Below are 15000 nucleotides of genomic sequence, written 5' to 3'. Positions count from 1 at the left end.
TGTATACTTTTTACATCACAGTATCAGTAAGACATTAAGTAACACAATGGAAACAAAATTAGCATAGCTTTCAAAGGAACCAAGATATTGAAATTCTAAAGTTATATACTTAAGTGTCAATCTAATTGAGTTGACACATTTCCTTAGGAGACACATTTAATTTTAAGAAGTCATTCCAAAAATCCCTCTAACCACAGTGACTCCAGTAACAACCTGCACAATAGAATAAAGACTACAGTTGCAACAGGAGTCAGAGATGCTTACTTTAGGGATAACTACCAGGAAATGGCATTGGTTTATGCCTGTAAGTGTTGAAACATTAAGAAACAATTATAAAATTAAAGATGATTGTGTTTGTTACTTTTTCAGGTAATAATAACATTTTGTCTTTGCTACCTAGGCAGCAGGTTTAACTCCTAGTCTCCAGGTAAATAGTAATGTTTCTGATACAAGTATTTGCCTGCTGCTAGACGCTTGAGGTCAAATTCAATGTTTAGCATCTGGAAAGAAAGCAATCCCAATGGTCATAACATTGTAGCAATTAGATAAAGAAAAGAGAAGGCAAAATTAGACATTGATATTAGCTTAATTTCTCTGGCTAACATAGGCAGGTGTCTGGCACTCCTCTCCAATATATATTTATGTTTAAATTTAACCATAACAGCTGCCTAAGAAGCAACTTTCACCCCTAAAAAGAATACTAAGTTTTCCTTGAATAACTCCTTAAAAGAGAGCACACCTTTAGGTGTATGCTTCAAAACTTCGGATAATTATGTCATAATGCCCTAAAGATCTTCCACTGCTTTCAGAAGGATACAGTGGTAGTGTTGGAAATGACCTTGATAATTCATCTAGTCCGTTGCCCTCATTTCAGTTTTCTATCAACTGACTTTCTCTTTAGAGGCTGTAGTAGTAACAATACCATCTCTAGCTATTAATCCTCTGGGCAACTTCCCCCTTATTCTCTATATTTAGAAACTCAAAGCCAACTTCCAGGAAGCCCAAGGTCAATGAAGCAAATGCTCACTGCCCCTACCTTTTCATTCCCCTAGTTGAAAAACTCAACAGCTGGATCACAGAAGCATAAAGTGCTGTATCCAGTATTCTCTAAAGCTATATGCTGAAAGGAAAATATTTGGGAGAATATTAACTGAGGTAACAAACTTACTCAACATAGTATGTCCCATACTGAGGGTCCTCTATTTTCTCCCAGCCATAAGGAAGCTCTGTAAATAAAGAAAATTGAGTGAAATGCCAGATTCAAAACTGACAGAAAAGAATTCACCAGTGAGTGAATTTATTATTTCATTATACTAATATTTGGGTGTCAGAAAGCTGAGGGCTCACTTTCAAGGAACAAACACAATTTAAGTCTGAGTGGCTTCTTCACCAGCCAGTGAGAATTTCAGCAAGCAATCAGAAGCCCAGAACAGAAGACGGCATTAAACAAAAAGGTGTTCATATGAACCACAAGCCATAAAAATGCTAATAAAAATTACTGTGTACTTCTTTCATTTAAAAACCTTGATCATGCTGACACGAGACATATTTACCCTTGTAGTCCAATAGAAGAAGCACGTATCTGTTCAATTTTTTACTATTATACATAGTCATTTTTGATGTTATGTTCAGACCCACTTCTCCTCAAAGGAAACCCTAGCCTTGGACTTTTGTCATTTCAAGTGAGCAATCTAGATTTGCTTAAAACCTACAAAAGTACCTGCTTTCTCTTGGTGAACAAGATCTGAGTATCTGAAGGAACACTAATCTAACTACCACAGTGCTTTGTGTAATCTGTATTTGTGAATGATAACAAATAAATACCTTACATAGCATTTTTATATATTACTAATTCTCAGTAAGTGACCAATAAAATATAACCAGAAATACTGAATGTAGTTGAATTTCTGAAAGTTAAAACAAATCTCTAGCCTTTTCAACATGAACTGACATGAGCTTTTCAATGTGAATGTGAATCTTTTCCCTCCCACTTTGTCTGCATTCCTTGTAAAGTTAAGGTTTCTGAAGAACCATCTTATTAGTAAAACATGGATAAGTTGGGAAGAATGTTCCTAGCAGGTGGTTCTAGTCCTATCCATTTAATATAGCAGTTGAGCAAAAAAGAATTTTTTTAAAAGTCCACTGTTGTGCACTATGATGTCCCACGCTTTTATTTTCAATTTCTCTTAAGAATGCTTCTGCTCTGCTGAAAGACACACACACAAAAAGTACGCTGGACAGTAAACATGTTTAGAAAGCATCACAAGACTTATTAGTTTTATATCATTTAGCCTCAGTTATGACATACCAACTTTGTAAGTAAAAATTCCATTATAATAAATTTGACAAGCTGTACTGTTTTACTCTAAGAAAAATTATTATTCTGCATTCAGAATATAAGAAAAGAACAGATGACTAGCCTCCTGGTGAAAATGTCTGAATTACCCCTACCCCATTTCTCCACCATACTTTTCTGCATATATATTGATTGGTGGTTTCAAAGTTTGATGAGTTTTTGTGTTTTTCCTTTGAAGGACCTGGTTGAAATGTCTCAGGTGGGAAAGATGAGAACAAATGAAATACTAAAATAGTTGAAATATGTGAGAAGAGAACAAAACATTAAAAAGAACTGAGATGTACTTTAATCCTCCTTAGCTATGAAGCAAATCTATCAAATAGATATAATATTTTATCGCCAAACAACTGTTTCATGGATAAGAGTAATTTTTTTGGAATATATCTGTAAAACTGCACTATTAACAGTTACGGATCTTCCATGAAAAATTTTTTTTCTTTAATAGAAATTTTCTTGAAATAGCATGGGAACTGAATAGAGCTGAGTAAGGAGGAATTCTACAACTGTACCACAATTAGATTTATGTTTTGTCTTTAGAGAAGTTTGGAGAAATTAAGGACTATAGAAATAGCTGAAATAGTCCATTTGATATCTGAAAAATTCACTAAAAGGGATGTACTAATAGTAAGGATAAAAGATCAACATAAATATATTTTAATCTTAACTTGAAAGTTGATTTAGCATTTTAGTTAGCACTCAAGGTAATTAGCAACTAAGAGATTAACAGTCCTTTCTTTAGGAGGGCAAACAAATGCAGCCATTTATCTTCTGGGTTACTTTATTAATTTTTACACCTTTACCACTGATACCATTAGCAAGTTTTTTTTGTTTGGTTTTGTTTTGTTTTCACACAGGGCAATTTAATACAGATAAAGAAGTGGTTATTATTTGCTCATTTAAAGTGAAGGTAATAAAAATCAAGACTAAAATACCTAGCAATTTTATACACTATTTAGTGGATCAATTCATTTATTCATTTTATTTCTTTTTTCCTTCCTCCCTTCTCATCCTCCTCTCCCCACCACCCTTATGCAGAAATAAAAATTAGAAATATAACCCAGTTCTTGACTTCAAGGAGTTTATAGTTAGACAGGAAGACAGAAGAGATAAATGATAAGATAACGATAAACATAATCTTTTTTGGGGAGTGCAGAGGAATACCAATTGCCTGGTAAGATTGCTATCAGGAAAGCCTTCTAAAAGCTGATGTTTAAGCAGTCTTTAAAGATAAGTTGGCTCACGCCTGTAATTCCAGCACTTTGGGAGGCCAAGGCGGGCGGATCATGAAGTCAAGAGATCAAGACCATCCTGGCCAACATTGTGAAACCCCGTCTCTACTAAAAATACAAAAATTATCTGGGTGTGGTGGTGCACGCCTGTAGTCCCAGCTACTCAGGAGGCTGAGGCAGGAGAATCGCTTGAACCCAGGAGGCGGAGGTTGCAATGAGCCGAGATCGTGCCACTGCATTCCAGCCTGCTGGTAGACCGAGTCAAAAAAATAAACAAATAAATAAATAAATTGGGATTAGGGAGAGGGAGATGATTCCAGATAGATTAAAGGGCATTGAGGTATTAAGAATGCTTGGTATTTTCCATAATTACAAATAATTTGGTAAACTAGAATGAAAGTTGTATGCAAAGGGAAATGAATTTTATGAACAAGCACAAAATTCCAACATTCTTAGAGTGCTGTGTTGAGAAGTTTGATCTTTATTTTGATGATGATAGAGAATTGATTAAGGTGAACTGTGACATGATTTAATTTATATTTGAAAAAGATTATGGGCAGCAGTAATAAAGGACGAAATAGATGGTGTGCAATGAGAATAAAGGCAGACAAATAAGATAAACACTAATAGACTGCATAAGAACTTGTGAAGACTGGAACTAAGGCAGGGGTAGTAGAATGGATAATAAAACAAAGAAGGTAAAGTAACAGAACTTAATGACTACCATGAGGATTGAGGAAGGGAAGGGAGGAAAGAGGCAAAGATGATTCCCAGGTTTCTAGCTTTTGTGGCATAAAAGTGATACATTATCAAATATTTATTGAATAATTATGAAAATGGGCCGGCACGGTGACTCACGCCTGTAATCCCAGCACTTTGGGAGGCCAATGTGGGCAGATCATTTGAGGTTAGGAGTTCGAGACCAGCCTGAGCAACATGGTGAAACCCCTATCTCTACTAAAAATACAAAAATTAGCCGGGCGTGGTGGTGGGTTCCTGTAATCTCAGCTACTCAGGAGGCTGAGGCAGGAGAATTGCTCGAACCTAGGAAGTGGAGGTTGCAGTGAGCTGAGATCTCATCACTGCACTCCAGCCTGGGCAACAGAGTGAGAGTCTGTCTCAAAAAAAAAAAAAAAAAAAAAGAATAATTATGAAAATGGCTGTGGGAATAGAAATTAGAAATTAATGTGGATTTAGAGGAATTTAGGAGACAGATGATATATTAAAAGTGCCTAGTAATGTGCCTACCACCAGTGGACACTCAAGAAATGGCAGGTTTTTATTTTTATTTTTTTTTTGAGATGGAGTCTTCCTCTGTCGCCAGGCTAGAGTGCAATGGCATGATCTCGGCTCACTGCAACCTCCGCCTCCCCAGTTCAAGTGATTCCCCTGCCTCAGTCTCCCGGGTAGCTAGGACTAAAGGTGCGTGCCACCATGCCCAGCTAATTTTTTGTATTTTAGTAGAGACAGGGTTTTACCATGTTGGCCAGGATGGTCTTGGTCTCCTGACCTCGTGATCCACCCGAATGGCAGGTTTTTAAAAGTTAGAATTGATAGAACTTGGTAGTTAACTGCAACAGAGAGGAGACAGTGAGGAAAAGGCGAGGATGACAACCAGTTTTTGGCTCAAGCAGCTGGGGGGATGTCATATCTGTTGAAGGCAGGAAGGGAAGGTGTTACATTTGAGTGATCTGTAGAACATCCTGGTACAGATAAATAATAAGCTCTTGGCCGTATGAACCCGGTACTCCAAAGAGAAATATAAGAAGATAAAGATTTGAGAGACATTGTAGTTAAAGCTATGACAGCAGACATGATTACCTAGATAAACTGAGCAGAGAAAGGTGAAGAACAGAACCTTAGGAGCACTAACATTTTAAGCGGCAGATGGAGAAAGTAAGAATCATCAGGGGGAATGGTGTAAAAGAAGACAGAAGAGGAAGGGCATGGTCAGCATTAAAAAATGCTTTGTTGGGGAGGCTGAGGCAGGAGAATGGCGTGAACCCAGGAGGCGGAGCTTGCAGTGAGCCGAGATCGCGCCACTGCACTCTAGCCTGGGCAACAGTGCAAGACTCCGTCTCAAAACAAACAAACAAACAAAAAAACAAACAAAAAAACGCTTTGTAAAGCTGTTAGGCATAAAGATAAGGGCTAAAAAGAGTCTATAAGATCAGGAGGTTACTGGTAACCCTGAAAAGGTAGGAGGCAAAAGTCAGAATATTGTAGTAACTGAAGAGAAAAATACGAAGTAGAGTCCTTAAGAATAGATGACTTAGAACAAAAATTTGCTTGTGAAAAAGATAGTATAAAAACTACGGGGAGGGTTAGGGCCAAGAGAAAATGTGTTTGTTTATTTTTGATACAGGAAAGACCTAACCTAACCATCTTTTCCTGTGTATGAAGCCAAAGTATTCCCCTAAAAAGCTATTTCAAAAGACAAAACCATTTTGGGCATATCAAGCAGCTGGTTGGTTCTAAATCCCATGAATTTATCTTTCTTTCCTCTTCCCAAAATAGGATTTTTCTTGTTTAAATGTAAGAATTACAATTATTTTCTCATGGTGGAGCTCTATTCAGTTGATAATTTTTTAAATCATTCTCTAAGCTCTGAAATGTCAACATTCAATATATTTGTAAGCTGCCTTTAGCAAAAATTTAATCTTTCTTTCATCATAAGAGAAATGGGATGGGTTGAGGGTAAAATGAATTCCTAATGTTGTATTTTCAAGACAACTACCTAACCAAAACACTATTTTATTTGAATAGAAGATAAAATGTACATCAATTAAACCAAGCTGTTCAAGCTGTGTCCTTACACTGTATTTGAATACACAGCTGGGTTCAGAATATCAGAAGACTGGGAAGAAAACGGCATGTTTTAGAAACTGTAAGGTCTTTCTAGAAGATCTTAAATGTTCAGCAGAATGTAAACAATATCTTAACCTATAAAACCTACACTTAAAATATTATTCTTCTCTTTTCAGCATCTACTCTGTGCAAAGCACTGCAGAGAATACTAATGTGAATCACACATAGTTGATCCTGAAAATAGTCTTCCGTGGGGCTATTACGTGGGGAGAGAAAGTGTAGAGGGGAAAGTGGTAAAGGCTGGCTGAGCATAAAACAAATAGACTCAATGTTCTAAATTGTAGGCTCCCCCGAAGATAAGTATAGGCAATGTTAAAAAGGTGTACCCAGTTTTGTAAATGGGAGAGTAGCCCATATTAAAGAGTTTCAAACATTCCCAGAATACTGAATGCAATTTTGATCATTGTATTTTAAGAAAAATATACTTAGGATGATCACAAAATGTACTGTCCACTTTTGAGAATAAAAGGGGATACTATTAATAATTATGCTGGGGCAACAGGAAAAAGCTGGATCAGTCCTGGGCCAACCAAGACATATGTTCAGCCTTAATGTAAAGAGCATTAGGGGGAAATGTTCATCCAATTCTTCAAATTCCTTAGAGAATAAAGAATGGGAGGAACATTTCCAGTTTCTCGGAGCCCCTTCACTTTCTTCCCCAAGGAAGAAAGAATGTCTTATCTGACTGGGGAGTTTTACACAATGAACTCAATATGCTTGGCTCAGGGACTCTTGAGTTCTCTCACTGTTTTGGTTAACAGCCTGCCTGCAGAGGCGTATTCTGGTCTGTTCTCTGCCATGTCTGCCCGTTGGGAGGAGGCTTGCAGTTGAACACAGAGGCCAAAGACTAAGTACTCATGTCTCCCTCCTGCAGGGGTAAAATAACAGCAAGGCCATGTACATGCAGGGCTAACATTCATTTGCTGACATTCTGACTTCATCTGTCTGTCTCTGGTGTCTTATTTCTCTATTGACTATAAACTGGTGAATGAAGACGGGCTTATTATTTATTGGCCCCTCAGAGCCTTATAGAGATTGAAAAGTATTTCCAAAAGGGCGACCAAAATAATCTGGAGGATAGAGTAGCTTCTTTCTTTTTTTCCCTTTCTCTTCCTTTTCCCTTCTTCCCTCCCTCCCTCTCTTCCCTCTTTCCCTCTTTTCAAACATTGAAGTCTCTACTGAAAGGATATACAGATGAATGTGTCAAAAATCACTGCTCTGAGTGTGGTATCTAGTTACAATGCAACATAAGTGCTACAAGAGAGACATGTCATATGGTACTACTGAGCACAGAGGAGAGGACATCTACTTCTGACTTGCAAGAAAATGACAGAAGGGGCTACAAAGAAATTATACTTAAGATTGGAGCTTACAAGGATAATAGGTATGAGCCAGGTAGACACAGGAAACAAGACTGGTTCCTGGCAGAAGAAATGGGTATATGGCAAAGACGAAAAATATGTCAGATTTATGACATGAGAATACTTTGAAAAATAAATATAGAATATGATTCAATTATAAAAAATCTTTAATACTTAACCAAGGAGTCTGGACTTTATTCTGCTGACAATGGACAGCAAGGGAGAGATAGATAGAAAATTAGTTTTAGAAAGATTAATTTGGTCTTACATAATATCTCCAAGGTTTTTTGATCATGTAGCCTTTTTAGTAAAAAATCTGACATCTGCCCCTCTTCTAATATGTATATAATAAAACATATACAAAAATAGATGTTTTTAAAGGAGGTGATTAAACAAGCAATTATCATGATTTTACCTTGAAGTTGAAAAAAGCTTATATATGGTCATATATGATACACAAACTGTATCAGCTCTTCCATTTTCTTGCTATTAGTCTGGGTTTGCATATTTGTATCATCTTCAATCAGTAGTGTTTTTGTAGAAATCTTTTAAAGTGACATTTCCATTTTATGTGAGGTTAGTTTGAAAACTATATAACTAGTCTATAAATCCACTTAACTGGGCACAAATCAACTGTAAAATTTCACAGTGTCCTTGAAAAAAGAGCAAAGGTGTCTCATCCATTCCTCCCTCAAGGCACTCTGGTTACAGTATGTGATAATCCGACATACGGAATCAGTAAGAATGCCATTACCAATCTGTATGTAAAATAGTAGTGAAGCTTAGTTTGTTTCTTTTTCTTTCAGTAACAACATTATGAAAAATTAGTTCTAATATTTTCTACTGGGTACCAGTAGATAGTTTGAGTATGATCATTTTGGAAACCACTGGCATAAAAGATGTATTAAAGAGAGAGAAATCACTGGAGGAAGAAAGACCAAGAATAATCCAAGTGTGTAGTGATTAGGAGAATGGAAAGGAATACATAAAAGAAAAATCACAGATAGAGAAAGAATAAATGAATAATCATGTGAAGAAGCAAATGTAGCAAAATGTTAATTGTAATATCCTAGTGGTGGGCATATGTATGTTCACTGTATGATTCTTTTCATTTTCCTATATGTTGAAACTTTTGCATAATAATATATTGGCAAAAAGAGAAAAAAGAAAAAGCAACGGGACGTGAAAACTAAATCAGGAAGTAGAGCAAGAAGAGAGGAACAGGCAAACATAATTGCAAAGATTTTGGCATAGATGATTATGAGAATGGTACGTATATGACAGAAAGAGGGACGGGGTTGTACTAGGAGAAAGATGTCAATTTAGTTTTAAATAAGCTTATTTGAAGTATTAGTAGGGAAATCAAAACAAAGACTCAAAAGCAAGAGGAAACAGAAATATAATTCAGAACAAAGGATAATACTAGAGATTTTGATAATGGGGCAGGCTATAGTAAACTGATAAAGCTATGAGAATAAATACTTTCTACAAAAGAAAACAAGAAAAGGCAGAAAACTGAACTGAAACAATTAGGGACCAGGAAAAAGAATGGAAGCCAGTAAAAGGGACATGCTCTAGAAGACAAATACCATGTTCACAATCAAAAAAGTCAAATTCTATAGTATTATATATTCTAGTTTGCCTTTAGAATGGCTGATTTCACCATAAGAAGGAACTCACTATGGAAAGCTTTATAAACAACTACGGTATAAAAATTATTTTAAAAATTATTTCTTGGGCTGGGCATGGTGGCTCACACTTGTAATCCCAGCACTTTGGGAGCCCGAGGTGGGTGGATCACTTGAGGTCAGGAGTTCGAGACCAGCCTGGCCAACATGATGAAACCCCATCTCTACCAAAAAATATAAAAATTAGCCAGCCATGGTGGCATGAGCCTGTAGTCCCAGCTACTGGGGAGGCTGAGGCACGAGAATCACTTGGACCCAGGAGGAGGAGGCTGCAGTGAGCGGAGATTGCGCCACTGCACTCCAACCTGGGTGACAGAGAGAGACTCTGTCTCAAAAAAAGAATAATAATTGAGGAATAATTTACAAACAATAAAATGCACAACTCTTAAGTGCCCTTTTAATGGTAAAAAAAAAATCTGGCTGGGTGCAGTGGCTCGCACCTGTAATCTTAGCACTTTGGGAGGCCGAGGCAGGCGGATCACGAGGTCAGGAGTTCGAGACCAGCCTCGCCAATACGGTGAAACCCCGTCTCTACTAGAAATACAAAAATTAGCTGGGCGTGGTGGCATGTGCCAGTAGTCCCAGCTACTTGGGAGGCTGAGGCAGAAGAATCGCTTGAATCCAGGAGGCAGAGGTTGCAGTGATCCAAGATTGCACCACTGCACTCCAGCCTGTGCGACAGAGCATGACTCCGTCTTGGGGAAAAAAAAAATCGAGTGCTTGTTCAATTATAAAAATGTGGGTTTTGGCAACTGGATATGCCTGTGTAACTGTCACCTCAATTGAGATGGAGAATATAGCATTCCAGGGAATTATCTCACTTTACCCCACTTCTACTCTCCCCAGTCATTTTCTGATTTCTATTACCACACATGAGTTTTGCCTGTTCTCAAGCTTTAAATAATGAGTAATTGAGAACCTACTCTTTGGTGTCTGGCTTCTTTTACAACATGTTTCTGAGACTCATCCATGTTGTTGAGTGTTATCAACACTTTTTTCTTTTTACTCATGAGTAGTATTTTATTGCATGAATATACCACAAATGGTTTATCCATTCTCTTCTTGATAGATATTTGGGATGTTTCCAGGTTTGAGCTATTAAGAAAAAGGCTGTCATAATCATTCTAGTTAAGTCTTTTGGGGAACATATGTTTTCATTTCTCTTTAGATATTACCTCATAGGAAACTGTCAAAAGTTCTAAAAAATGTTCAGGTAATTTTGTGTCCCCACTCACAATAAATGAAAATGCTAGTTGCTCTAAAATCTCATTAATCTTTGGTATTGTCAGTATATTTTATTTTACTATATCTAAAAATAATATTATATATATTATATAATATATATTATATATGTATATTTATATTGGGGTATAAGTGGTTTTTGGTTACATGGATGAACTGTATAGTGGTGAAATCTGAGATTTTAGTGCACCCATCCCCCAAGTAGTGTACATTATACCCAATATGTAGTTTTTATCCCTTCCCCCATCCGACCCTCCTCCCTTCTGAATCTTCAATGTCTATTATACGACTTTGTTTGTCTTTGTGTACCCATAGCTTAGCTCCCACTTATAAGTGAGAACATAGAGTATTTGGTTCTCCATTCCTGAGTCACTTAGAATAATGACCTCCAGCTCCATCCAAGTTGCTGCAAAAGACATTATTTCATTCTTTTTCATGGCTGAGTAGTATTCCATGGTATATATATACCACAATTTCTTTCTTTTCTTTTTCTTTTTTTTTTTTTTTTTGAGATGGAGTCTCGCTCTGTCGCCAGGCTGGAGTGCAGTGGCATGATCTCGGCTCACCACAACCTCCGCCTCCTGGGTTCAAGCGATTCTCCTGCCTCAGCCTCCCGAGTAGCTGGGATTACAGGTGCATGCCACCATGCCCGGCTAATTTTTGTATTTTTAGTAGAGATGGGGTTTCACCATATTGGCCAGGATGGTCTTGATCTCTTGACCTTGTGATCTGCCCGCCTCAGCCTCCCAAAGTGTTGGGATTACAGGCATGAGCCAATGCACCTGGCAATACCACATTTTATTTATCCACTCATCATTTGATGGGTACTTAGGTTGGTTCCTAAGTTGGTTCCATATGTTTGCAATTATGAATTATGCTATGATAGACATACATAAGCAGGTGTCTTTTTGATATAATGACTTCTTTTTCTTTGGATAGGTGCCCAGGAGTGGTATTCCTGGATCAAATGGTAGATCTAATTTTAGTTCTTTAAGAATGCTCCATACTGTTTTCCATAGAGGCTGTACTAATTTACATTCCAACCAGCAGTGTATAAGTGTTCTCTTTTCACTGCACCCATTCCAACATCTATTGCTTTTTGACTTATTACTCTGGCTGGAATAAGGTGGTATCTCATTGTGGTTTTAATTTACACATCCCTGATGATAAGCATTTTTTTTCATATGTTTGTTGGCCATTTGTGTATCTTCTTTTGAGATATGCCAATTCATGTAATTTGTCCACTTTTTACCTTTTGGTGGCATTATTTGGTGGGTTTTATTTATTTATTTTTCTGATTTGTTTGAGTTCCTTGTAGATTCTGGATATTGGTCCTTTGTCGGATGCATAATTTGCAAATATTTTCTCCCATTCTGAAGGTTTTCAGTTTACTCTTATGATTATTTCTTTTGCTGTGTAGAAGCTTTTTTGTTTAATTAGGTCGCATTTATTTTTGTTTTTGTTGCATTTGCTTTTGGGGTCTTTCTATTTTCATCAGGGATACTGGTCTGTAGTTTTATTTTTTTGTTATGTCCTTTCCCGGTTTTGGTATCAGGGTGATACTGGCTTCATAGAAAGAGTTAGAGAGGATTCCCTCTTTCTCAATCTTTTGGAATAGTTTCAGTAGGATTGATACCAATTATTCTTTGAATGTCTGGTAGAATTTGGCTGTAAATCCATTTGGCCTCAGGCTTTTTGTTGTTGTTGTTGTTGTTGGCAATTTTTAAATTACTGATTCAATCTCACTGCTAGTTATTGGTTCAGGATTTCTATTTATTCCTGATTTAAATTAGGAGGGTTGTATGTTTCCATGAATTTATCCAGTCCTCTAGATTTTCTACTTTGTGTGCACAGTTTCAATTTCACTTATTCATAGTAGCCTCAAATTATCTTTTGTATTTCTGTGGTGTTTGTTGTAATGTCTCCATTTTCATTTTCATTTCCATTTCATTTTCATTTTCATTTCTAATTGGGCTTATTTGAATTTTTTCTCTTCTTGGTTAATCTAGCTAATGGTCTATAAATTTTGTATATCTTTTTCAAATAACCAGCTTTTTGTCTCTTTGATCTTCTGTGTATGTGTACAAGTATATATATATGTGTATACATACACATACACACACTTTGATTTTTTTTATTTTTTGAGACAATCTCGTTCTGTTTCGCAGACTGGAGTGCAGTGGGACAGTCTCGTCTAACTGCAACCTCTGCCTCCTCCAGGCTCAAGTAATCCTCCCACCTCAGCCTCTGGAGCAGCTGGGACCACAGGTGGGCACCACCATACCTGGTTAATTTGTGTATTTTTTGTAGAAATAGGGTTTCACCATGTTGCTTAGGCTGGTCTCAAATTCCCAAGCAATCTGCCTGCCTTGGCCTCCTAAAGTGCTGGGATTATAGGCATGAGCCACAGTATCTGGCCTACTATTTTTGTTTGTTTCAATTTCATTTAATTCTGCTCCGATCTTCTGTTATTTCTTTTATTCCACTAACTTTGGGTTTGTTCTTGTTTGTCTAGTTCCTTGAGGTGTGACATTACGTTGTCAATTTGTGATCTTTCAGACTTTTTGATGTAGCAATTTAGTGCTATAAACTTTCCTCTCAGCACTGCTTTGCTGTATCTCAGGTTTTGATAACTTATGTCACTATTATCATTCATTTCAAATAATTTTAACACTTCCATCTTGATTTTGTTCTTAACCCAAAAATCACTTAGGAGCAGATTGTTTAATTTCCATGCATTTGTATAGTTTTTAGGGTTCCTTTAGGAGTTGATTTCTAGTTTTATTCCACTGTGGTCTGAGAAGATACCTCATATGATTTTGAGGGTTTTTTAAAATTTTATTATTATTATACTTTAAGTTTTAGGGTACATGTGCACAATGTGCAGGTTAGTTACATATGTATACATGTGCCATGCTGGTGTGCTGCACCCATTAACTCGTCATTTAGCATTAGGTATATCTCCTAAAGCTATCCCTCCCCCCTCCCCCCACCCCACAGCAGTCCCCAGAGTGTGATGTTCCCCTTCCTGTGTCCATGTGTTCTCATTATTCACTTCCCACCTATGAGTGAGAATATGCGGTGTTTGGTTTTTTGTTCTTGCGATAGTTTACTGAGAATGATGATTTCCAATTTCATCCATGTCCCTACAAAGGACATGAACTCATCATTTTTTATGGCTGCATAGTATTCCACGGTGTATATGTGCCACATTTTCTTAATCCAGTCTATTGTTGTTGGACATTTGGGTTGGTTCCAAGTCTTTGCTATTGTGAATAGTGCCGCAATAAACATACTTGTGCATGTGTCTTTATAGCAGCATGATTTATAGTCCTTTGGGTATATACCCAGTAATGGGATGGCTGGGTCAAATGGTATTTCTAGTTCTAGATCCCTGAGGAATCGCCACACTGACTTCCACAAGGGTTGAACTAGTTTACAGTCCCACCAACGGTGTAAAAGTGGTCCTATTTCTCCACATCCTCTCCAGCACCTGTTGTTTCCTGACTTTTTAATGATTGCCATTCTAACTGGTGTGAGATGGTATCTCATTGTGGTTTTGATTTGCATTTCTCTGATGACCAGTGATGGTGAGCATTTTTTCATGTGTTTTTTGGCTGCATAAATGTCTTCTTTTGAGAAGTGTCTGTTCATGTCCTTCGCCCACTTTTTGATGGGGTTGTTTGTTTTTTTCTTGTAAATTTGTTTGAGTTCATTGTAGATTCTGGATATTAGCCCTTTGTCAGATGAGTAGGTTGCAAAAATTTTCTCCCATTTTGTAGGTTGCCTGTTCACTCTGATGGTAGTTTCTTTTGCTGTGCAGAAGCTCTTTAGTTTAATTAGATCCCATTTGTCAATTTTGGCTTTTGTTGCCATTACTTTTGGTGTTTTAGACATGAAGTCCTTGCCCATGCCTATGTCCTGAATGGTATTGCCTAGGTTTTCTTCTAGGGTTTTTATGGTTTTAGGTCTAACGTTTAAGTCTTTAATCCATCTTGAATTAAGTTTTGTATAAGGTGTAAGGAAGGGATCCAGTTTCAGCTTTCTACATATGGCTAGCCAGTTTTCCCAGCACCATGTATTAAATAGGGAATCCTTTCCCCATTGCTTGTTTTTCTCAGGTTTGTCAAAGATCAGATAGTTGTAGACAGGCAGCGTTATTTCTGAGGGCTCTGTTCTGTTCCATTGATCTATATCTCTGTTTTGGTACCAGTACTATGCTGTTTTGGTTACTGTAGCCTTGTAGTAGTTTGAAG

At 37.1% G+C, this 15000-nt stretch overlaps 1 protein-coding gene across 2 annotated transcripts in view; it reads right to left on the bottom strand.

The window, feature by feature from the left end:
- Positions 1–15000, bottom strand: part of MAGI3 (membrane associated guanylate kinase, WW and PDZ domain containing 3) — a 285866-nt gene that overhangs the window by 69364 nt on the left and 201502 nt on the right. For both annotated transcript variants that reach the window (XM_055114114.3, XM_055114117.2), the window contains exon 7: positions 1169–1226. In XM_055114114.3, coding sequence (XP_054970089.2) covers positions 1169–1226 — 58 coding nt within the window. The remainder of the gene's footprint in view (positions 1–1168; positions 1227–15000) is intronic.

Source organism: Pan paniscus, chromosome 1 (assembly GCF_029289425.2).
Source record: "Pan paniscus chromosome 1, NHGRI_mPanPan1-v2.0_pri, whole genome shotgun sequence".
Classification (NCBI taxonomy): Eukaryota; Metazoa; Chordata; class Mammalia; order Primates; family Hominidae; genus Pan; species Pan paniscus.
Note: the sequence above shows the minus strand (reverse complement) of the source record. Positions and strands in the feature narration are given on the sequence as shown.